We start from the raw sequence: 24,443 nt of genomic DNA, 5'->3' as shown, positions 1-24,443 counted from the left end.
GGAACCACACAGGTCACATAGCACCCTTGTAACACTTCTACAGCCCATCATTACTATGGCTGTGCTACAGACACAGCTTCTTCATGTATTTGCACGCAGTCTTAAGATAATTAGCTACTAAACAGCTGTGAAATTAATTTTTATTACTTTGATGTTAAGCTGGATCTGTGAAGCTGAGTACTTCACCCACCCACACATTTGTAAAGAGTGTATTCAGTATAAAATAACTTCCTGCCCATACAAGTTAGGTATCATGGATCTAAAATACAATGCATTTTTCTTCAGCATTTTGAGCAGTCAAGACATTTCACTTAACCCTGTTGTATTAAGCCAGATATGAAGCAGAGAATTTTACAAAGAAAAAAACCCCATAAATTATATTTGCCTAGAAACAGTTCATGGCCTTAAGAGGAAAAAAAAAAATGAAAAAGTAGTGCCTAGAGACTCATAATCTATAAAGCAGGTAGTTGGAATTCCAGTAGCTCTGGTTCTCAGTGGCATATTAAAGACACTACAAAAATACTTATTTTTGTATATCAACAATGCAACAACACCAAGTCTGATTAAATTAAGGCGTTGTTTCTTTAACAAAAGAAAAATTAGCCTTCACCACCACAGGAATGAAGAGTCAGAGTTGTGGTGCTGTGCAAAGGAGGCACAATATGAAAAACTGCACTGTGAGCACACTGGGTCTGTGGCAGCATCCTTGTGCATTTACAGCAGCTTCCATCAGCAGGAACTGAGGGAAACAAGCTGAACCTCCAGGATTCACAGTGTTCAGCAGCAGCATTACTTAAGGTCCTTCACCATTCACAATCAAGCCCTAAATGAGGCAATTGAAACAGGATAGCATAAGGGTGGTTTTTCTCTTGCAACTATCTCATATAAATCAAGGTTGGGGAAAGAAAAAACCCAAACTCACCTTTCTTAGTTCAATATTACAGAAAAATGCATTTACAAACCAGAGGAATAAAAACTAATTGAAAGGAGTAAGGAAGAGAGAATCCAATTCTTCATGTTCTCTCTTATTCTGAAAAAGAACACTGTCAAAATATAAGCTAAGGCCTGGTACAAGTTCTAACACTGGATACCAGGTATTTTCTTGATAACATACAAATAGTGAACAAATACAGAACTGGATTATTTTGTTTTATTCCACAAACTCACTTTTCAGTGTAACCTTTAGCAAATGTATGTCATTTGCAGTACAAGACTATCTAGGCCCCATGCTAGATTTCTTTGTATTTACATTATACCAGCACAGCTTTAACATCAAGGAACTCACTCCTGATTTACAGCAGAGGAAGACTAGGCTTTCCGATTTGGAACTAGAATTAAAAATAAAGAACATTTCAAGCAATTTGTTTTCTCTCCTTAGAAGTTCAAGCATTAAGGTGCCTATTCAGAATCACTCCAAAAATGCCTCAGTTCATCCTAAAAATTGTTTAACTCTTGTGCAGACAGTTTTGATTACATCGATCCAGGTAATCTGCTTGACAGTTTAACAAAGTTGGATTATTCTTCATTTCCCAAAACATATTCTCATTGGGCTTTGGAGGACTTGGGAATACCCAGGAATTATCTTCCAGAGAGCTCTTTCCATAGGAATGGTGTTCCTGAAATGTTCTGCCATCAGGTGGAATTGGTCTCTCATCTGTCCAAGCTTGTAGGGTCACCCTTTCTGATGGGACACGGGCATTTCTCAGCAGTGGAGGAGACACAGCATTGCTGAGGGGTTTATCATTTTGTGAGAGGTTTTTATAGCCTACCCCAGATGTCAAATTCACCTTTGAAATGTTCAAGTCAACACATTGTACTGGTGCAGTACAGGCAGCTGAAGGAAGAAGATAAAAAAATATTTTAAAAATTACATTACCTAATGCATTTTTCATGTACTCCAAATGTACTACAGTCTAGCAGGGATGTTAAACACAGTTTCTTCAAGCCACAAGGTTGGCTTCAGTAACTACTTGAAAGCTAAAAACAATATACTACCCTCACTAGTCTCAAGATGAACTCAAAATCCTGAAATCAGTGTCTAAAACACACCCAACTCCAAAAATATCTCTCAACTTCCATTTCAACACAGATAAACTGATGGATCTTTCTGACCAGACTGAAATGAATGCTTAAACAGAGACCATTTTCACATGCTTGGAGAAATCAGCCAGATGCAGAAGACTGAATGCTGCTTCCTATTCTACTGATTCTTTAACAAGTTGTATTCTCATGCCATCCAGAAGGCAAATTCTCACTGCCCATGAAGCAGTAAGATGGAAATACGTGGTGTTCACAGGTTCTCTTGTCTGACTTTCAAAAGTAAAGTGACAAACTGCAATGTTCAGTCATGTGACATTCCAGAGGAGTTTTTAACTGTTAGGCAGGGGGGATTTTGAAATTAAACAGGATCTACCTGCAATGGAAGAGCTGCACCTTCAACACACATCTGAACATATGGCCAAATACAAGCAGGTCATTTTTTCTGTAGTGATAATGTACATAAACATGTAATCAGGGTAGATTAATGCTTCCTGAGTTAAAACTCACATCTTACATAGAGTTGTCGAGAGCAGCTGTTAATCTTGAGCATCAATTGCAATTTTTAACTTTAGATCTTAAGGGACAGAAAAAGAAGTTGGTATCTTGGTCAGAGAATGCAACTTCTGTTTGTCACAATTAATATTTAGGGATGTCAGCCCAAACCACTCTCCAATAGCATGGACATCATGTCTGAAAGACATGCTAAGGCACTGGATTTAGCATCTTTGTGCTGGCAGGTGTAAAAAGCAATTTGAGGCCCACAGACCTTTAGAAGTTCAAGAAAAATTGAATCCACTGAAAATAGATTGAAAATGTACAAAAAAACCCCAAAAAACCCAGAACAAAAAAAAACACCCTAAAAACCAACCAAAAACACAAAAAAACCCCAACCAATAAAAAACAAGAAAAAAAACAGAAAACCCTACAAGCACACACATTTGTTGAAAATGCCTCCATACATAACATAAATAAAATGCCTCTCCACATTCTAAGTAGAATCCACATGTTAAATGATACTGTTCATGATCCACACAAAGCAATGAACGTGTGTTCTGCAGAATTAATGCACCTCCAGCAATGGCTGCTGGTTTGTAGATGCCAAAAGTCACTAGAGGTATAGGAAGTGGAAGGCTTCAGTCAATTGTACCCATATTTTGCATAAGCCAAGATTTGTCTATAAATATAAGCAAAGTTTATATTACTTACTTATTGCATTCCTAAGTGTGGCTGATGACCAAGATCAGACCTGTCCACTCTCACATACTTCTAAAAAAAGTCTACAGATGAAAAGGCAAAAGTCCACTGTTCCCTGATCAATCAAGAATGCCTTCTATGGCTGTGGAAGAACAACTGCATAAGAACTGCAGAATATGAGTCTCCTCACCAAGGAGGTGAGAAAAATCAGTAGTTGTGTAGTGGCAAGACAGGGAAGTCCAAATTAAAAGTAAGGACTGTTTATGATCACATCAAACCTTGACAGATTTAAGATTATTTAGACTCATTCAGTTCCCAGTTTCTCTGCTGAAGCTATCTGACAAACATGTTTGAGAATTGTAGGAACACAGACTCACCTGATAACAATATGGCCAAGTCTACAAAATGGGTTGACAGTTTGTATCAGCCAAGTACCAGAGACAAAGTGATCATTGGTCACTGCTGACCACAAAGGCAAGGACTGCTCGGGAGGGGAATCCTGTCATTACCTCACTGAGCTGTTTAGAAACAAAATGTCTTGATCTGGTCATGGACAGGGACATCAGAGACTGTCACCAGTACATTGTAACCAAGTTCACTGTCTTCCACCAATATTCTGAGCACAGTAAAGACCACAATCGAAGTGAGCAGAAAACAAAGGAAATTAACTCTTTACCACAGTTTGACCAACAGTCTAGCATTTGGCTTGAGAGAAACATGGAACAGAAGAACTGTCTGATGAAGTGCTCACGGAAATTTTAAATACTTTATGTGAAAAACGCTTAACCCTTAAATTATTTAAGGCAGTTTTTTTTCCCCAGTATTCTGACTTGCAGAAAATGACACATTGTGTAACATTTTGTTAGAAAAGACACCTTTTCTGAGTACAATATAAAGAAATAGGCAACCACAAGGAATTTCAATCTTTTAAAGTATTAAATTAATTTAATTTGAAGCACTTAAATTGAAATTTAAAGATTTAAATTTAAAGCATGAAATTTAATACTTCATATATTTTGTACTGGGAAAATAAGACTGCATTTGCAAAAAGATTTTTTTCCCCCCTAATATGAAGTAGTTGTGGTAAAAGGTCAAATAAGAGTAAACTTAACACCTCAGCCTTGTGCACATAAGCAACACTTGACTGAGAAAAAAGCCACAAGGGGAACAGAATACAGTACTGAAGAAAAAACACATCAGCAACACCTTTATGTGTGAAGTTGACCAGTATGAGACAGAAGCAAAAGCAGAAAATGAGGAAGCTGGAACCATAATACAGTCTAGCTTATCAACTTCAATTGATGAGATTCTGATAAGATATGATAGCTGGTTTATTTTTAAAATGCTACAGCTTGAATCAATGGTTTGTGTTTGTAAGGTCTCTTACTGCAAACACTGACTTGCCTTTCTTGGTTCCTGGTGTGTTCCTTTTCAGTTTTTGTAGGATCTCAGCTTGCTTGTCAGTCACTACACGCAAATTGGACATTTCTCTCTTCAGGTCCCAGCATGTCTGTTGCAAACTTTCAAAACAAAAATTTATTACAAGTTAAATATTGCTGCCTTTAAAACAGCTCTTAACATGCCTATTAAGTGTTGACTGTTAATAAATTGTTCTGCAAATTTTGTTACAGTACCATAACTGTAAATGGAACAGTGCCAAGAATTACCTGAAATGGATGGGCCTCTGCATTTTGATTCTCGCCTATTGCAATATACAATGCATTATACATTGACGTACTAGGTAAAAATAATAATAATTTAAACTCTCCAAAGGAAAGAAATATGAAGCATACTTTTCATTTCAGTATCTAAAACTAACCACCTTCCAATAAAATTAGTCATCTCAAAGGAATACTTTATTTAAAGTGACACCAGGTTATAGAAAAGGCAGAGTGTTGACTCTGAATACCTTTCAATAAATGACCACATACCCCAACACATATTATGAGCCTAGTAATATTGACTGATTGTAATTTCAAATAATCAAAGACCAGTATTTGGTCTTATACCATGCACATTTCTACACTGAATTAAAACTAAATACCTGAGTCCCAAACTGAGCATACACACAGAGTCCAATCTAGAATATAAGCCATACTCTTTCATATTCAAGGCCTCCAATTTATGTTAATACACTGCCTTATCACACAGTGTAAAAATGGTGTTCCAAGTCATTCTCTAAGACAGCATAATACAAGAAACATATTTAGCAACAGCAGCACTGTTCCAACACTGATGTTTCAGGTTAATAACTGGTAAGAAAATTAAGAGGAAAAAAAGAAAAGTCAGCATTACCATATGTTTCTTGGTAAAATTTCTAGCAGAGGCTCACTGAATGTCACATTTATGTTGATTAATAATTAACTTAGTGTTCAAAGACATAAGGATGTGGTTACTCTGACTTAAACATGAATTCAATGACTTAATGTTTTTTTAACGCTTAACATTCTACCAAAACACATTTATTGAAGACAAATATAATGGATGAAAATTTCCAGATTTTTTCTTCCTCACTACATTTACTAAAAGGCATTTATTTAAAAACAGCTCAGTATTTCAAGCTATTGAGATGAGCAAGAATTAATAAGCTTTAACTGTATGTAATGCTACCGTTCAAAAATAGCAATATAGGGTCATTCCTGCAAGAAATATCAAGCACAAATGTCTTCAAAATTACTCTGAGAAGTAGCTATTATGCAAGTCAACACTAAGAGAGTTCCCTTAAAACAAAGAAATAGAACTTCTATCTACAGAAATACTTCCCCAGAACACAAACACCCAGATTAATAAAGCTCTATTAAAGAACACAGGAAGGTGTTATTTTAATAAATAACGTATTAAGTGTCAGCAATTTTGAGAAAGTTAAAATTTTCAGAATTGATATTTCAATAAGTTCAGCTAAAGCTGTGGCCTTTCTACTGCAGACTTTTTGGCTCTTTCAACTCTTAAGAGATGACAACTTAATTTTAAAGCTGATGTGGCAACCACACTTCCTTAACTCTCATGTTCTGATTTAAAAAATAAGATCAAATTTTCAGTTATGTCAAACCAGAACTGTCCAATATTTAACACAAAATGGCAAATGTAAGGACAGCTCAAGTGTCTGCAACCAACCAGAAGGAAAGTGATTGGATGAATTTTTTAAAACACATTTAGTACTTTTCCAAGTATCTTGCAAAGGGCTGCAGGTACCAGAATTCCACTTAAATCACATGCAACAAATTTTAATTGTTTTTGGGGATACCATCTTAGAATCCCATTGCAAAGCCTAATTTTCAAGGAATTTGTAATTGAAAAACCAAGGATTCCCTGTGCCTGGATGTTTATTCTATACTGCCTTCTAACATGTAATATAAACCTTCACTATGACAGCCTGTTTAAATCGACAGCAAATTAGATTTACACACTGAGAATTTAAAGTCAAATTGGCAAGCTGCTCACAAATATGAAATAACTACTTTCCAGAAAGTTAACTAGGTGCAAATGCCTTCATTTTCTATAAGAAGCAGGATTGCTTGCTACAACAAATGTTTTTCACAGGAAGTTTTTCAAGTGTCTTCTCCACAGATTTTTGGATGGGCTTACATATTTATTACACATTCAGTATTTATATTACAATAAACACTATACTGTCCATATGCTATTTTAGATAGCTGCCACCTGGAGTACCACGTGGTGGAATAAACATATTCTGATCAATAATTATTTGATCAAATGATCAGATTGATCAGAGCAGTGACCAAAGAGATAACTGCTGTGTCTTGAGAGAACATCTTTTATCAGTCATGTGAGGCTGACTGCAAAGCTCCGAGAGGAACCACAGGAATAAGTATCAGTCAAGGTGAAAGGAAAAAGTGTGATTTGTGTGTAGTGTGTGCATTGTTAGCATCATTGCACCAGAGAATAGATGATGGGAAGTGTCTGTATGTTCTCTTTCAGTGGCTGAAAAGTCTCTTCAACACCCAAGGAAACACCAAGGCCCATTGCACTAAAGCCTGGCATTGTGAAGGGCTGCTCTTCCCTCTGGTGGAAAATGCTGTAAGTGCACCAAGAGGCATAACTAAATAGTCATCATCATCATCCTGAACTACAAACACAAAGAAAAAAATGTACAATGATTTTGCTAAATAACTATGCCTAGACTTTCAATAAAATGATGTAACTTGAAACAACACACCTAAAGAATGTTATTTCAAGAATAATTTACTTGTTCAACTAACTGAAGTTGAACTCAGTAAACTGAAAATAAAATATTTCATACCTCTGGATGTCTTGCCTTTGAAGGTGGTCTCCATGTAATGGATTTTCCTCTTGAGTCCGGTCCTGCATAACAGAGTGAAGGGAAGACAAAGAATGAATGAACATTATTTCAGATCTTCTTTCTCAAAAAACATCAGTGAAACTCCAATTTGCCTAATACTGAAATTCACAAGTAAAGTAGTCTTTATTTGTGTTAGCTGCAGTGGGTTTCAAAAGGAAAATAAAGACTTCTACTAAGAATTTCCACTAAAAATTGCTTAAACTACCTACTTATAAAAAGGCATTGTTCAGCTGCTTCCATAGTCTTCTTTTTGAAAACAGTTGAAATCTCAGAATTAGAGACTGATTACTTTCTTAAATGGACATGAAAAGTCTTTCTCAATTTCTGCTTTTTAAACAGTCTTTTTGTGTTCTCTCTCTGGCACAATATATAAAGATCTTTGAGTTAAAGGAAACCGTTTCAGTATAGATTTATTTCCACAAGTTACTTTTATGACGTAATTTATCTCTTCAGTCTGAAAGACTATAAAATTGCCCATATAGGCAGCCACACTGAATTTACCAGGGCTGTTCAACAAATCAAATACTGGGCTCACTTTGTTAGCTGTGCTTCTATTGGACCCTCAGTTGTGATGAGCTCCCTCCCTTTCATATCCCTTCTTTCTGCGTTCCTTTCCTATCATTCCCTCTAGCCAAAGCTGTTATGGATTTCATCCCTTTACAGTGGCTTTAAGACAGGCTGTACGTATTTCAAGCAACTTGTCAATACAATGTACACACTGCATCAACTACAATCTAAAACTTGAGTAAGAATACCTAAAAGTACAGAAACATCAAAAGTACACTTGCCTAAGGTAGAAAACATTTGAAAACATGTTTTCCTGTTTTCATTATTACTTACTTTCATTAGATGTTAGCTAATATAATGAAAATAAGCAATAATGAAAATACCACAAGAGTTGAAATAATGCTGATTTGTCATTGCCTATTGATCTTCCCTCCTGAACTTTCTCACCATCTCCCAAAGATTTAAATTCATAGCTTAAAAAAAAGTTGCACTGTATTACCCACATTTGAAAACATGCACTTTTTTATTTCCTGTATTAAGCAGTTACCAGGATCAAGGGAAAATTATATGAAAGACAAAAAACCCACTGTAACAAAACCCCCCAAAACAAAACAAAAAGCTGTTCCCTGTATTTGTTCTGTGCAACAAAAACTGCTGGCATAAACATAATTTAAACAGTATCACATGCCATTTTAGTCTGTTCTCTCTGACATCATTCACTCTCGCAATACAATCTGCAATTATTTATGCAGCTGTTATTCTGTTCTAGACGTACCCGAGGCCACCAGACCTTCACACAAGTTACAGCAAGCCTTCAGATGTTAGAAGTTATTGAAAGCACCTGAAACAGTTCCAGCCCCAAGTGAAACAGCCAACAGTAAGGGAAGTTAACGATATGCTTTATCATATGCATATGCTTTTCACATGCTTTATCTCCACCTAGTGGAAAAAATGCAGACTCACTCAAATGCTGTGTGATTCCAGATTACATAATCATCATGATTAACCAGAAGGAATCTAAACCAGTCTGCCTCCTCAAACAATCACATTTAGATGTTTTACATTCACTGTGTAACTTCAATGTGACTGCAGAGTCCTAGAGACTGGCACCGTACCTTTCATCAAAGGTAAGATGGAAAGCAGAAAGAATGCACTAGACAATAACTTACTGCTTTTTGTTAGTGTTATCTTTTCTTTTTGAGATCCTAACAATTCCTAGGTTACAAAATGTATCCCTCAGAACAGATATTTTCCCCAGAAATGGCAAGAAAGGGTGCCAAAAGAGGTACTTTCCTGACAAGCTTCGTTCAACTACCCTAAAGAAAAACGCCAGACCTCCTTAAACAAAGTTTATGACACCAACAGAGCATCCTGTTGTTGTTAAAAAAAAAAAAAAAAAAAAAAATCCAAACTTTCTTAGTAGCCCAGCTTACACAGAACTTCAGTGGCTACTTATAAAAAATCATAAAGCTTTATTTTCTGTTGCTATATGAGCAATGGCTGGGAAATCTCACCTGTATAGAATCATAGAAGATCTGTAGTTACAAGTGACCCATAAGGACTAAGTTCAACTCCCTGTTCATTACAGGACTACCTAAACCTAAACTTTTTAATTAAGAGCATCATCCAGACACTTCTTAAATTTGGACAGGCTTGATGTCATGAACACTCCCCTGAAAAGCCTGTCCCTATTTCCAAGAAAAATGATGGTCTATGAAAATATTTAAGGTTAATTTTACCAAGACATTAATCTTTCACTCAATTGTATTCTTCATATTTTTGTTAACCCTTGATTTTGATTGACCACAGGATTTAAAACTAACCATTAATACAAAAATTCCTTAAAAATTAAGGTACCTTCTGCTTGGAATTTTGCAACTCCTTCCTGAGACTGTTGCACTCTTCCTTGAGTTTTTCTAGATCCTGTTCCAGACTATGCACTTTCAGGTCACTGTTCAGCTTCTCTAATTCCCAGTTAGCCTGAGTACAATTCAGACTTTTTATCACTGTAAAAAAGACAAACAAGACAATCAGATTCCAATCTCAGTCCAAAGAATGTAACTCAATATGCAAGATGATCTTCAATCAGCCCATGCTTTACAAAAAATCATATTCTGAAGAAACTGGAGTCTATGGCAATAGGGAAATATAGCACTGGTAATGCTGCTGGCAGAGGTGGTCTATTTTCTGGGTTTAAAGCATGGAGCCCTACTTTCTAGGAATGCACTGGAGTTTTGACACAGAGAAAAAGGAAGTACAAGCATAAAAAGGCACTGGAAATAAAAAACATCAATTTATGGCAAATACACATCATATATGCCAGCTTGCATACTTCTTACATGCTTTGAAAGCATAAGCCTTTTTGCCCTCAGATTTGCATTGTTACATCATTTACCATTAAGTTTTCCGCAAGTTTAATATTGAGAAGTTCAGCACAGAACAACAAAATATACAATTAAAACAAAAGGGGAAAAGCATAAAGTTACACAAATCTTGTTAGACTGAAGCAATTCACATGGTAACAATGATGCTACCATCAGATCAGTAGCAGGGCATTAGCGAGACAGCAAGAAAAGGAGGAACATGACCAGAAGAAAACCCACAAGTCTTCAATTGTGTGGTACACTTATTTTCAGATTTAGTAGTTTAAACAACCTTAAGTTACATTGATTCCTTTTTTTTTTCCCAAACAAGGTACTCAGAGTCCACTTATGAGTAAAACTGAGTTATAAATAAGGATTGAAATCATCATTTTCAGAGCTCTCCTTAAAAACTCTGCAATTCTTACCTCCTGAAATGATGAGGCCCTCAACAGTGATATGAGCACTACCTGCAATTTGTTTTTCTAGGTTTAAACATTTATGCAATTGAAGTAGTGCATTAAATGTTTAAGGTCCTCTTGGAGAGTAATCCAATTCAAGCACAGCCATACTCAAAAGTACCTTTCAAATTACTGCATTTGTACAGACTCTGAAGTCAGTCCATTTCTCTATACAGATGGCATTTTTTTCTAACTAAATTAATCAAGGGTTCTTTTCTTCCATGGTGTGTGTTTTATGCATCTATCACATACAGAGCGGTCTTTACAACTGCAGTAAGAGAAGCAAGATTTGGACTTGTGGAATTGCCAGGATGTACTGTTAGTTTCTCCTTCCTTTTTTCACCAGCTCTCTACAACCAACATCTTTCTATTTTTCCTCATTTCCCAGCCATCTAAGTAACTGTTGGCAACAGCAGCTATTGCTATACAACATCCTCTTGTATTTGTCATATCCCAACAGCAAGACAAAGCAATATACTCTGCAGGTGCCAGAGGAAGTGGGATTGAGTGAATGATCTTTATACTTGAACAGGCCTCTGCCCTGCTCTGAGGAAAACGTGGTGGGGTCCAGAGATGTACATGACACAGCCTATAAACTGTTAGGTGGTGCCCATTTCTCAAATTTGTACATCACCTAGGGTGGAAGAACACAACAGCCTCAGAATATACACATCACTATTTATGAGAATGAAGACAAGTTCAAAGTACCTCAACTGCTGTTCATGCCTCTCTTACCTTGCCCCTGTATAGGGTTAAACCTTTTTGTGCCCCAAGATCACAATATAACCACTAAAGCTCCTCAACATAACTTAAGATGAAATAATCAAATGCATACCTTGCTGAGTTTCCACTTCAGTTCTCAATTGTAACAGCTCTACTTCTTTAGATTGCAACTGTTCATTCAAGTTTTTCAAGGATTCTGCACTTTCTTTTGCCTATTTTCAGAGGGGAGAAAAACCCCAACCCAAAATAATTTGTGAAGCATTTTTCTATCATGTCTGACAATTCAATATTTTAGAACAAATACCAGAACAAAAAATATTGCTTTGACTTTTTTTAGCATTATTCTCGCCCAGTAATTAAACTGAGGTACTTTAAATCATTATTTCTATGGAAAGCATTGTCATGTACTTTAAAAGTAATAAAATCAACACCACAGATCTTAAGTATATACAGTTAATTCTACAGTAAACATGTACTAACTATGCAGTGCTGATAAAGCATGCACTGAAGTCATTACTTAAAAAGGCACACCAATTTTTCCAGTTTGCTTTTCAAGTGATCCCGGTCAATGCAGGCCTCTCGGTAGGCTTGGTAGGCCTTATTGACTTGTTCCCGCCCGACTGAGCTGCATTCCTCTTCCAGCCGGGAACCAAGCACCTGAAAGTGTAACACACAGGAGAAGTGAGAAGCGTTGTATGTTATGCTGGGAACTGCAAAAGTTTGAAAAGGCAATGGTACAGCCTGCAATATTAATCTAACAGCTTTCCCTTTTTTGCAGTTTACATAACAAATTAATCAAATATACTGATACAGGTCAAAGTTTTTGATGAACATGCAACAAAGGCTTTCTACAAACTCTGAAATCTCTAACAATACTTAATGTTCACTAGTTAATAGAATCATAGAGTAGCTTGAGTTGGAAGAGGACATTCATCTAGTCCAACTCCCTGCCATGGACAGGGATACTTTCCAGTAGACTGCTATGAGTTCACTCCTATAAGTACTTAAAAACCATTCATAAGTTATGATTACTCCCACTAACAATCCCTTAACCATATTTTTTTTGGGCTCTGAAAAAATGTAAACTGCTTTTTGAAAAAGAAGTTTTAAGTATATAAAGAAACAAAATATAGAAAGATCAAAGGAAGCCAACCATAATTTCTTAAATGCCTCATAATGTAAATGTTTCTTTCAGTGTATTTATGTAAGAAAAGCCAAAGCAGAATAATTTTACACATATCTATTAACTTTCAGATCACCACCATCTCACTGCCCTCTATGGCAAAAGGCAAGCAAGGCAGAATAATTACTACCCACTGGATTGCTAGAGAAAGGGGAACACAGTTAAAATATATTCAGTGTTTTTAATAAGACAGAAAGAAAAGAAGTCTTACATCAAATTATATCAATTGATATAAAAGGTTCTTGCTTTAATTAAGTAATGTATTTTCCTTTTCAATTATTTTATCCTGCACACTTCCTTTAAGTGTTCCTCTTGCAGATATTCACAACAGATTTGCACATATTTTCTTAAAAATTAGGAGTCATGGAAAAAATTATTAAAACAAAGCACTCACACTCATGTATCTATATATATAAATAAATATAAATATATAAATATATCCTTTTTTAAGTGTTTGCTTGAAAGAAAGTATGGGAAAACAAGCCACAGAGATAGGAAGCTCCTGCCCTTTGGGGTTTTTTTGCATGTGTATGACTCCTTTTAAATTTCGTCCTTTGTATTTTTCTCCCCCAATAAAGCCACTCAAATAGAACACAAGCCTTAATAAACTTTCTGGAAGTTTCCATGCACAATTACAAACTCCAAAGGAGTAACTCCCCATATATTTTTAAAGTATACAGGTACATTAGCTATTGACAAGGACTGAAAGCCACTAACAGTCTTGACCTTCTCAATACCCCTCCCTCATAGAAACATTTTAATGGTATTCATGTACTAAAAAGTTTTCTCTACAGAAAAAGTAGCATCTTCAAGAGAATTAAGCTAAACCAGGCCAAACCAAAAGACAAAACAAAAGGAACTGTCAAGGTCAAATCCTGTTTACTGTGATTTTGAGTAACAACATAAAAGATGTTACACTCAGTATGGTTCAAGTCTAAAGCTCTATTCCTATTCCCAACATCCCCCCAAACCTTATATAAAGACAGTCTTGAGACAGTTTTCCTTTTAGAGAAAAAGTCAATCCTGTCTTCACCAAGAATTCCCAAATAAGTGTCTCAAAGCTGTGCCAAGTGTGACTCAAGTTCTTCATTCCAATGCCACAAAATAATACACACTTGGAAAACTTTTAAGCCAGTAGCAGAGTTAGCAGAAAATGGTAAAAAACTGGCTCAGCTTTAACATTAGGATTTATCTTTGCATCTTATATAAGAAAGCAATCTACCAAAGTCAAGAACTTCTGCAGTACAAAGACACTTGGTGCGGAACAATGGATATACATTTAATCGCGGCCTTCCTTACTTGCAGAGAAAAACCTGTGCTTTGGTCAATTTTTAGCTTAAATGAACTATGCTAGTTTATGGCCATGAGAAACTGCCTATAAAACAAATTGAAACATTCATTTATATTTTAGAATTACTGCATCAAAATCCAGCCAGCCAACATCTAGGTTAGGCATTGTAATTTCGCATTTCATGCTTGAGACAGTGATTAGCTAGACCTAGCTGGATATTCTTAGCAACCAATTTTTCCTTATCATTTTGGTATACTGAGCCCAAGAGTCTTTTGCTAGACTTTTCCTGGATTCTGATAATTTACAAGCTTTGCACCTCACTGTTTAACAATACTGTGTCACGTGTGCCCAAGCTAATAAATACCATTAAGAGGCATCCAAACTACAGTGAGAAATTCTATGCAACTACACATCTGTCGGAATCAGCCACTCTCTTTGCATTGCATCATATATGTGCCCAGTGAGAAGCAAAAATGCCAGTATGACATAAATACACTACCAGAGGAGCAAACTGCATTTCACTTAAATAAATAAAACAATTTATACAAACTCTTTAACATGGAAATTATTTCAAGTGTATATTTCAAATCCTTAACCTTCTTCTCTGCCATTTAGCCAGGAGCAAAAAAAGAAGCTGCTACCAGAAACTGGTACATCAGCTGTTTTCTTACCTTCTCTTCCAGAAGTCTCACTTTTTTTTTTAAGAAGGAGTTCTCCTTCTCTGTCTCCTTCAGTCGTTTCTTGATATCTTCATATGCAGTGACAAGTGCAAAATGTGAGGCAACAGACTCATCTCCACTATAGGATGGAACAGGAATATCGCTGTCTCTCTTGTGAGCATTGTCTGCTTTTTCATGGTTCAAAATAGAGATGTCATCCTCTACCAACTCCTCCATGGCAGCTGTTAAAAAGACAGATATAAGTGCTAAGTTTTCACAAAGACAGATTCATCAAGAATCTGAAAACCTTCTGAAGTAATACTGCAGGTTGTTTCTGTCTAAGTATGACAAGACAAGATGAATAATCAGGAAGAGTCTTAATATCACAGAAAAATCTTGAAATTAATTTCACCTTGAAAATACACTGTGTAGAAAAGACACATTTCACTGTTACTTGACATAAATATTTTGAGCACCTATCAGATACAGATGAACCATCAAATTAATTTTTATTAAGTCTTAACACCAATGTAGAATTTGGTTGGTACCAACTATCTGAACTCCGAAGGAATTTTATATCAAAGCTTTTGCAAGCCAGCACTGAGCAGTGAAAGAGTACAGTTCCAACAAATCAACCAACTCCTGTGGTTCCTGAGCACAAGTGCCAAAGCCTCTTTATTTCTGAATGCAAATACTTACATTGTTCCCAAATGTTAAGACAGAATCTTAAATTACACTTTTATTTGTCCTTAAAGAGACTGCATAAGTAGCTATTCTTTCCTTGGTCACAGTAGAAAACCTCCTTCTGAACAATTACAGTAATTTTTGACTGAAAATATGATGAGAATGAAAACATGCACAGTAACATAACCTGCCTCAGTATGTGTGGAGAAAACTGACAATAATCTGATCATTCGTAAAATGTCTCTCTAAAATACCAGGCAGATCCACCTGAATGACAAATGCAAAGCAGATGTTACACTGAATTTTTGTTACAACCTGCATCATTCAGGCACAGCAAAACATTCAATAAGAAAATACCATCTTAAAGAAATACTATATATTTTCTTGAGCAATAGGTCTCAATGGAAAACCCCCAAAAGCATTTTCCTTAAGAGTTACAAGTTATCTGGAACAAGTTTTGGGGTTCATTTAAAAACAAGCCAACCTCCAAAGTGCAAAAATAACCAACCAAAAAAAGACACATCTCATTCAGCTATGAACATCAAGATTACATGTATTCCTATGCATGCTAAGATATGCTACAAAGTGCCTGATAATACCACCCCACTTTAAACAAACTAGTGATGTGACTTCTACAAAAAGCAGACTCTTATATTTTTCCCCTTCAACAAATCCTTAGGTACCTGATGATTAGCAAATGAACCAACAAAAATGCTGGAATGAAAGAACTGAGCATAATGAAGACAGCTTTTTGTACTGCAGGAAAAACTTACTTCAACAGAAAACCTACTTGATCAGCAGAACCTTGCTGAAAAGGCAGGCATTAGTGCAAAAAAACTCCCGTGACCACAATTGCTGCTTCTACTGTGTATCTGCTATTTGAATTCAAACTAGACTTCCATTTGTTTATAGATTATAAGAAGTAAAGGCCTGGAGCTTGTCTATATGGTCAAATTTCTCTCACCACGCTGAAAAGCTTTCAGAGTGCAGCATTAAGAACTGTAGTACAGCTACTGCTGAACAATAGTGCTGTTATCACATTTGTCTCAATTTGCTCCAAGCCAGTTAGACAACATGATAAAAAACTGTGACAGCTCATTTCTACTAAATAAGACAGCAGTGGAGTTTTTCAACAGTGAAAAAAGACAAGAACAATACAAACCAAAGCTGAACTCTTTTTAATGGTTATATTCAGGAGGTGAATAGATGCCTTGTACATTGTTTGATGCATTCTGACAAAAAAAGTAGCCTAAGCTTCCCTTGCTTGTTGTTCTGCCTTGAATATCCTGTGATTTTTGTGTCATTTAAGTAGAAAGAATCCTGCAAGAAAGGTTTGCTTCCTTTGCATTGTAAGAACAGTATCCCTCCATGCACAAGGTGACCTTGACCAAAAGCACCACGTCATTCAAACTGCATTAACTGACTGAAGGAATTGCTCATTTTGTCTTCCAAGATGAGCATAACACACCAGCTTATCCTCCCCCATTTCACCAAAGGCTCTGCAAGTTTTGTCACCATCTCATCAAATTCCCAAGAGGTTGCCCTCTCAAGGCAACACATTGCCTTTTCTCGGAACACTTGACTCAAATGTCGTTAAAGAAGTGTCACAGCTTATCATTATCTCTCAAAGAAAGCACCAGATTTGTGACCTTGTACATAACATAGATCTTTGTCCCCATGCTTTCCTATAGCTCCTGAGCATCATACATGCCCTACTTCTTGCACACATCAGTGCTACCAGGAGATGGCAATATGGGAAAACAAGACCTTCTTTTTTCTGCATTCTGTTAACTAAAACGCCTTTATGAGCTTCCAAGAGACAAACACCTTCCAAATAAGACTCAGCACGCACAAATACTATTTTATGAATTCAAGTACACACTTACCTAACCAGCACCTGCTAGGAAGACCAGTTACTCCAACATTTTTTTACTTGAAAGATCTCAGTTTATAGCATTATTCAACTTGGGTTTTCTGATGCTGCCCTCTAAGCCAGAACTGGAGATTATTTAGAAGACAAGCATATAATTCCACGTAATTCAAAGGGACTTTGCATGCTTTTCTAAATTTCTACACCCAAGTTACAGTTCAAAAAAATCCAATATACACATTTTTGACTAACTGTATTGCACACTAAGTGATGACAAACTGCCATTGAACAGTTCAAGATCAGCAGTAATATAAAAGGCCATGGTGAACTGTACAGCTCACCCAGCTTTTTTTTTTTTTGCTGTCAGGATAGAAAGAAACCCTCAGTATAAAAGGGCTTTATATAACCCTCATAAAAAAGGGCTGTCTGTAAGAAGCCCCCATCTACAGCTATAGTATTCAATTTCACTCAAGGACAGGAATCAAAATTTAGATCCCCCAATACTATACTACATCTCATTTTAAAAAATACGAACTGACAGCAACAATCAAATAAGTGTTTTGATTATTCCGCAGGTTACAACTCCTGAAATCTGGAAGAAGAATACCAGGAGGGCATTCAGGATGGTTCACCAAGTTCAGCCACAGACTTCTGCCCTGTTTTAATGTGTTTGATTTCTCCTAATTCAGTCACACTCGGATGCACTGCTGAAAATGCTCCAGAGCTGACACTCTGAAACACCTGAGGGAATTTTGACCTCTCTGGAGCTGCAATTCATGAGATAATCTGTCTTACAGTAACCAGTTCAAGTGAAAGATTTCTCACGAAAATATTTGAAGCAATATACTGACAAGTTCATGTCCATGAATACAACTGATGTCCATCTCAGCCTCCTTAAAGCAAATTTCACAATCCCATTTACCACACAATCCCATCCCAAGAAAGGTCTTCCTAATACTTTTTACTCCCTTTACTTCAGCACATTTGCCAAGTATTTTGCCTGTGATAAATATATTTCATTTACGCTTTAGAATGATCTGCACACAAAACAGCCTGCTTAAAAGGACTTTAATCTTTATGTCCAAAAATACATTAAATGAGTATTAGTACTACTGTTTGTATTAACTAACTAGTGTTTAAAAGCCAACAAACAAAAAACCCAACCTGAATACACTGTTGACAGGAAACAGTATTAAGTTCTAGCAGGACTAATTATGTTCCCTGTTTATAAGCAAATGAGCTTGAAGAGGTGGCACCACTTCAGTTTTCTTTCACATAATGTGAAGAAAAGAAGAATTAACAGGAACCACTTCTGTTGCTCAACACAGGTTATAGAACAGCTTTGATTCAATACAATGAATATTTTGAGCAATATAATGTTTTCCCATATCTTAATAATGCTTGGCAGAAACATCGCTTTTCTCTTTAGAGAGCTTTATGAATACTAGTCATTAACACCATGGGAGGCAGTTAAATATAAAACACATTCTACATACAAGAAGCATGGGATGCAGAGGCTCTAATAGCAAACAGACCACTGCACAAACAGTGCTCTGTAGTTTGAAATGCTAATCTTATTCTCAGATCAGAAGGAGAGATAGTAAAAGCAGGATTACATTAAATTTTTCCCAGTATGAAGCAGATTCTCATTTTGGCCTAACAGTTGATTTGAAAGAGAATGAAACAGTTTTCAAAATATTTCCAAATATCTAATGCAAATAATTTCAAGGCTGTTTTCCTCTTTGCCTTCTAGACTCCAAGGGTTTGACTTCATAATGGTAGTATGAACAGTTTCCAGCTGTTGATAACAGCATAATTTTTGTACTGATTTATTTTGCCTTACAGAGAGGGGTATACATATATGCATGCAAACATTAAAAAACCCTTTAAATTCAAGAAATGCCTTTGAACCAAAGGAATCCTGAGTGAGCATGTTACAATCCTCAGCTTAACTTCAGAAAAGATGTACTGTTTTTTTTTTCTTCTTTTTTTTTTTAAATATACTTCAGCACAGCAAGGAATAATACAGAATTCCTGCAGCCAGCATCAAAAACTCCACACAGTACTTGGAGCATATGACACAAGATGTCAAAACAAGCAAGACTTCCAGTCTCTTTAAGCATCCATCACTTATCACCTTTAGAAATCTTAGGTTCTCTTTGATTCCAGTTGTGAACAGACTGTTCTACAGAGAAAGGCATCACTTTTTACACATAAGTGCTCCATTTTTAAAGAGTAATAACAATGTTCACACACCTCAGTAGCTGCTACTTTGGCCATACAGAAGGATGAACAGTGGCCAAAGTCCACAGGCCCAGCGTTCTCCCAGAGTCCCTGAGCACAGGGGCACAGCCCGGCCCTCTCAGTGTACCCAGTGCTCCGTCAGCATGTGAGCTGTATCAGACCTCCAGAGCACTTTCGTTTTATTGCCTTCAGGAAATGGCAACTCACTGTCTCCTGAGCTCACACACCAGATCACTGCAGCTCATCTATCCTGAACATCTGGGTAAGCTACAAAAGCCAAATCTCCTCAGGTACAACAAGCAATTTTTTTTCAATCTCAAGGTTTTTGCAATAAATAATCTACTCTCACAAGAACCAGAAAAGCAATAAAAAGCCCATTTTCTGACAACAGCACTTGATAAATTTTACTTTCTCTGAACAGTGTCAGACTCCAGTACCTCCACTGCTAATCTGCAAACCTTATGCATCCTCAATTATGCATTGTAATGTATTCAATCTGCCCTTCTGTGGATGCTGTCACAATAATCACCTTCCCTGACAACTACCTGAAAAGGGGGAAAATAAAAACCCAGAAGTAGGAATCAATAAAATATTATCCTTTCAGCATCATATAATCCTGTTTATTAAACTATTGCATTTAATGTTGAAAGTAATTACAAGCAATACTGTCAAACAAACATAAGTAGGAGCAAAATGGCTTTTGGCTGTTAAAACATTTCTAGCACCAAATATATGTATCTTAAAAGGCTACTGAAACCCTTCTTTTGCTGTTCATTCTTTCCCATTTCAAAAGATTTATAAGGAATAACTATTTCCAAAAGTTTAGAGGATTTGTTTTGTTTTTTTTTTTTTAATATATTTTGCTTTGTAAACCAAACAGCAAGTCCTATCTCCCAGTCACAAGTTTCCTTCTATTCAATTAAAGAGATTAATTATCATTCAGTGAGTTCACAAGTTCAGTGACAAGCCTTTTGTAATTGCATTAGCTTTTAATTCAACTGGAAGTGTGCCTCACCTGTTACAGCTACTGGATGGCAAGTGAGTCTCACCGATGGCCCTCGGTCATCCTGCATGCAACTCACTAACACAACATCTGTACGTTTCCAAGACACAACTAGACAGGATGCCAGCAAATCTGATCTGGGCTCCCTTTTACAGGGGGACCAGATGGTCTTCCCAGGTCCTTTTCAACTTGGGCTGTCTTCTAAAGTTCAATATTCAGATTTATATTGCAATATTTCAGACAAACCTGGTTATTTGAACCTAAGTTCCACTTAGAAGCTTCTAAGTGGATGACTTCTAATATTCAAGCCATTTATGCTTCACTTACCCTCTCAGCCTTAATTTCTTCTTCCCAAAGGTCCTGTCAAATTTTAGTTGCATCTACAATTTCATACACTAAGAACTCCACATAAAAACATAATATAATAATGTACATTAGTTAATTAATACAATTATAGTAGAAACATTTAGCAAAAATATAAGACTGCGTCCAAAGTGAACCATGGATAATGGACACACATATGAAGTCTCCTTCAGAAGAACTCCCCACTGACTCCTACCAAGCTGGTCCCTATCCTGACCCCTTTGTTAATACTGTCATTGCCATCATAGCAAACTGGATCTCATTATCACTGTTTTATTCAATGTGGACTGTCAGACTTCTGCTGTCTAGAAAACCGCTGTGAAAGAATAAAACCATTTATCAAAAGGTAAACCCACACTGCATTTTATCCTGTTTCCTTCCACATGTTCTCTTCTTCAAATTCTGTTCTAAAGAAACCAGATATAGATAGCACGTGCAGTGACAGGGGAGTTTCCAATTTCCTAAGTAGGCAACCCACATTCAACATTTTATGGTGCACAATCTCCAATTCAATGCATCTATTGAAATAATACAAACAAATATTACTGCATTTGCAATAACTGATTTTCCAATGCTGTGAGATGAAATTACTCTACTTCTCTGCCCTGAGTACAGTAAGTACAGTTTGTTCATATATTTGACCAATAATTTTCACACTTTCGCCACCTTTTGAGTGTCACATAGAAAACAGATACACTGAAAACCAAAGTAGAATACTTGCTAAAATTTAGGCAATCTTAAAATTATCTCTAATTTCTTACCCATTTTTGCTGCACAAAGATGTCACTTCAACCTCTTTGCTCTTTTGAAAAACTGTTTACTATTTAATTTTCATTGTAAAACTTAACCTAGCTAGTGCTTGGGCAACGGTCACCTCACACTTTCCTAAACTGCAAATGCAGCAAACAAGGTTCTGAATAATTATAAATTTTAGCAAAAAATACTGGTGTTGGGAGTGAGAAGGTGGCTAAACCCTTCATATAGTCCACTCTAGAGTTCAGTCAACCAGTGTTTTCTGACTTCACTGAGAGTTTAGATGAACAAATTCTGCTTAAAATTTGAGGCAATAATAATCTACTTAAGCTATAAGACAATGATCTGGTAAACACTTCTAACAAAAGTCCTGCTATTAAACAGCAATTATTCAAAGAACAAAAAGTAGTCATAATCTTAGATTTCTTTTGATTTCTACAGTAATTCTAATAGAGTTACTAAAATTCTAAAATAGATGTTGGAATAGATAATTTGGATTATTAGCAGCAGAAGCATGTGATCATACACCCCCATCCAGGAAATGACAAGTTTCCCATAGCTCATAACCACATCTCCCAGAAAACTGTCTCAGAAGAGAAACTAACCTTTGGAGTCCAGAGCAGACTTTACTGTCCTGGCAATAATTCTCCCCTAACTCCACTTCTTCCAGAGTCTGTTTCCAGCACACTGATTTTACTGCACACATACAGTGAAAAGAAGTGGGGAAATGAAAGGATTCCTTAAAAAACATAAAACTCCTAAAAGCACTCGCTGGAACAGTTGACACTCACTTCTAAGTTGCTAGGGGACCAATTTATTTAAGGAGATAAGGGTATTTTCCCTACCAGGTGAAACACCAGGATTTCAAGAGGCATTTTCTGAAAAGTTTAAAGCACCACTGGCATACACAACTACCTCAATGTCGATCTGCACTTCCTTCTTCCAAATTAACACTTCCTGCAGCACCTGTATTCCTGTCAGCTCCAAAATTCCATCGTGTTTCTGTTTTCACACCTGTAGTCCTTCTTTGCTCACTTCCTTTGCCAGACTCCTCTGTACCAAGGCACAAACTGCAGCCCCAAGAACCCACGCAGTTTCTCAGCTTGGTCAGAGGCACTTTGTGACCAGCCTAGCAGCCTGCCCGGGGCCCAGCCCCAGCCTGGTAGCGGTGCCTGTGAGCCTTGCTCACCGTCCCCCACGGGATGTCTCCTTATTCCGGCCAAGTGCCACTGGGCACGGACACGGCACACGACCGACAGGCTGCTCCCACTGAAACTCAGGAAGTTCCACTTCAACATGAGGAAGAACTTTACATGAAGGAGGCACAGCACTGGAACAGGCTGACCAGGGAGGGCGTGGAGTCTCCCTCCCTGGAGTCAATGAAAACCCACCTGCACGTCACCTGTAACCTGCCCGAGGTGACCCTGCCTTGGCAGGGAGGTTGAACTAGATGATCTCCCTTCCAACCCTCACAATTCTGGGCTTCTACGAGGACGACTCTCTTTTAAGGAGAGAAACGACAGACGAGCCTCTTTTCCCAGGGACAGTCGCTCCTCTTCCACGGGGCAGAAGCTTCCCAGCACAGCGGGGAAAGCCCGGCCGCGGCCGCCCCGCGCTCCCCCCGCGCCGGCACCAACCTGTCCGGGCCCCGCTGGGCCGGGCGCTCAGCGGCGGGCGCTCAGCTCGGCGGGCAGGCAGCGCCGCCCCTCGCGGTCTCCGCTCGGGCCCCTTCGGGCGCCCATCGCCCCCACTCCGCCGGCCCGGCCGCGGTTTCGCCCTCCGCCACCGCGGGGAATTCCCGGGGCCCGGCGCCGCCCCCGCCGCCTTCGAGGAAGTCAACAATCGCCGCTCCCGGAAGGAGAGAGGCGGCCCCGCCGCCTGAGCGGGCAGGGAGGAGGGCGGAGGAGGGCGGACTGCAATTCCCGGCGAGCGCGGCGAGCTCTGGCTCCGCCCGGCCGGGGCTGGGGCTGGGCGGCGCCCTGGGAGCTGCCGCGGGCGGCGGGCGCGCCTGCCGCGGTTTGGCGGGGTCGCGGAATTGTTGGAGATGGAAGGGACCTCTGGAGATCACCCAGGCGCAGCCCCTGCCAAGGCAGGGTCACCACGAACAGTGCTACATTAACGCGTCCTGGTGGGTTTGGAATTCCTTCAGAGAAGGAGACCCCACGACTTCCCTGGTCAGCCAGTTCCAGTGCTCTGCTCCCTCAGTGTAGAGTTCTCCCCCATGTTGAGGTGGAACTTCTGTGTTTTAGTTTATGGCCATTGGTCCCTGTACTGTCTCTGGCACCATCCTCTTGGCATCCACATTTGAAATATTTATATGCCCTAATGAGATTCCCTCCTAGCTGTCTCTTCTCTAGACTAAACAGGCCCAGCTCCCCCAGTCTTCTTAAAAGAGAGACCCCTGAGGGGCCTCCACTGACCCTTTCCAGTAGCTCCTTGTTTTTATGGTACTGAGGAGCCCGGAACCGCGCACAGCACTCCACTCTCGTCTCGCAAGGGTACAGATGTGCTCCCTGCCAGCGCCCACTCTTCCAGCATCACTGGGCCTCTCCACAAGCAGGCAGCCACTAAAAACCCACTTTTCTCCCTTTTCTGAGGCTCACTGCACTCCCTGCCATCATTCAAAATAAGGCTGTAGCAAAGCAGTAAAAATCAGCGACTTTTAGCAGGAGCTGCCTCCAGCTTGCTCCAAGAACTCATCAGCAAAGGAGCCCATCCAATTCCCATTCTTCAAACTATTTCCAGCTTCTTGAGAAGTTACACCTGCACACAGCTGAGTAGCTAGTG

General features: G+C 38.2%; 1 protein-coding gene across 1 annotated transcript; it reads right to left on the bottom strand.

Moving 5' to 3' along the window:
• Window positions 1-1,136: 1,136 nt before the first annotated feature.
• Window positions 1,137-23,498, bottom strand: AZI2 (5-azacytidine induced 2). Its single transcript, XM_021536543.3, has 8 exons — window positions 23,294-23,498; window positions 14,752-14,981; window positions 12,138-12,263; window positions 11,719-11,818; window positions 9,920-10,068; window positions 7,496-7,557; window positions 4,639-4,754; window positions 1,137-1,834 (listed from the first exon to the last, which is right to left on the bottom strand). The coding sequence occupies exons 2-8, from the start codon at window positions 14,974-14,976 to the stop codon at window positions 1,446-1,448; spliced, it is 1,167 nt and encodes a 388-aa protein (XP_021392218.2). The 5' UTR covers window positions 14,977-14,981; window positions 23,294-23,498; the 3' UTR covers window positions 1,137-1,445.
• Between the last annotated feature and the right edge of the window lie 945 nt (window positions 23,499-24,443).

The sequence above is a fragment of the Lonchura striata genome, chromosome 1, assembly GCF_046129695.1.
Source record: "Lonchura striata isolate bLonStr1 chromosome 1, bLonStr1.mat, whole genome shotgun sequence".
Taxonomy (NCBI): Eukaryota; Metazoa; Chordata; class Aves; order Passeriformes; family Estrildidae; genus Lonchura; species Lonchura striata.
Note: the sequence above shows the minus strand (reverse complement) of the source record. Positions and strands in the feature narration are given on the sequence as shown.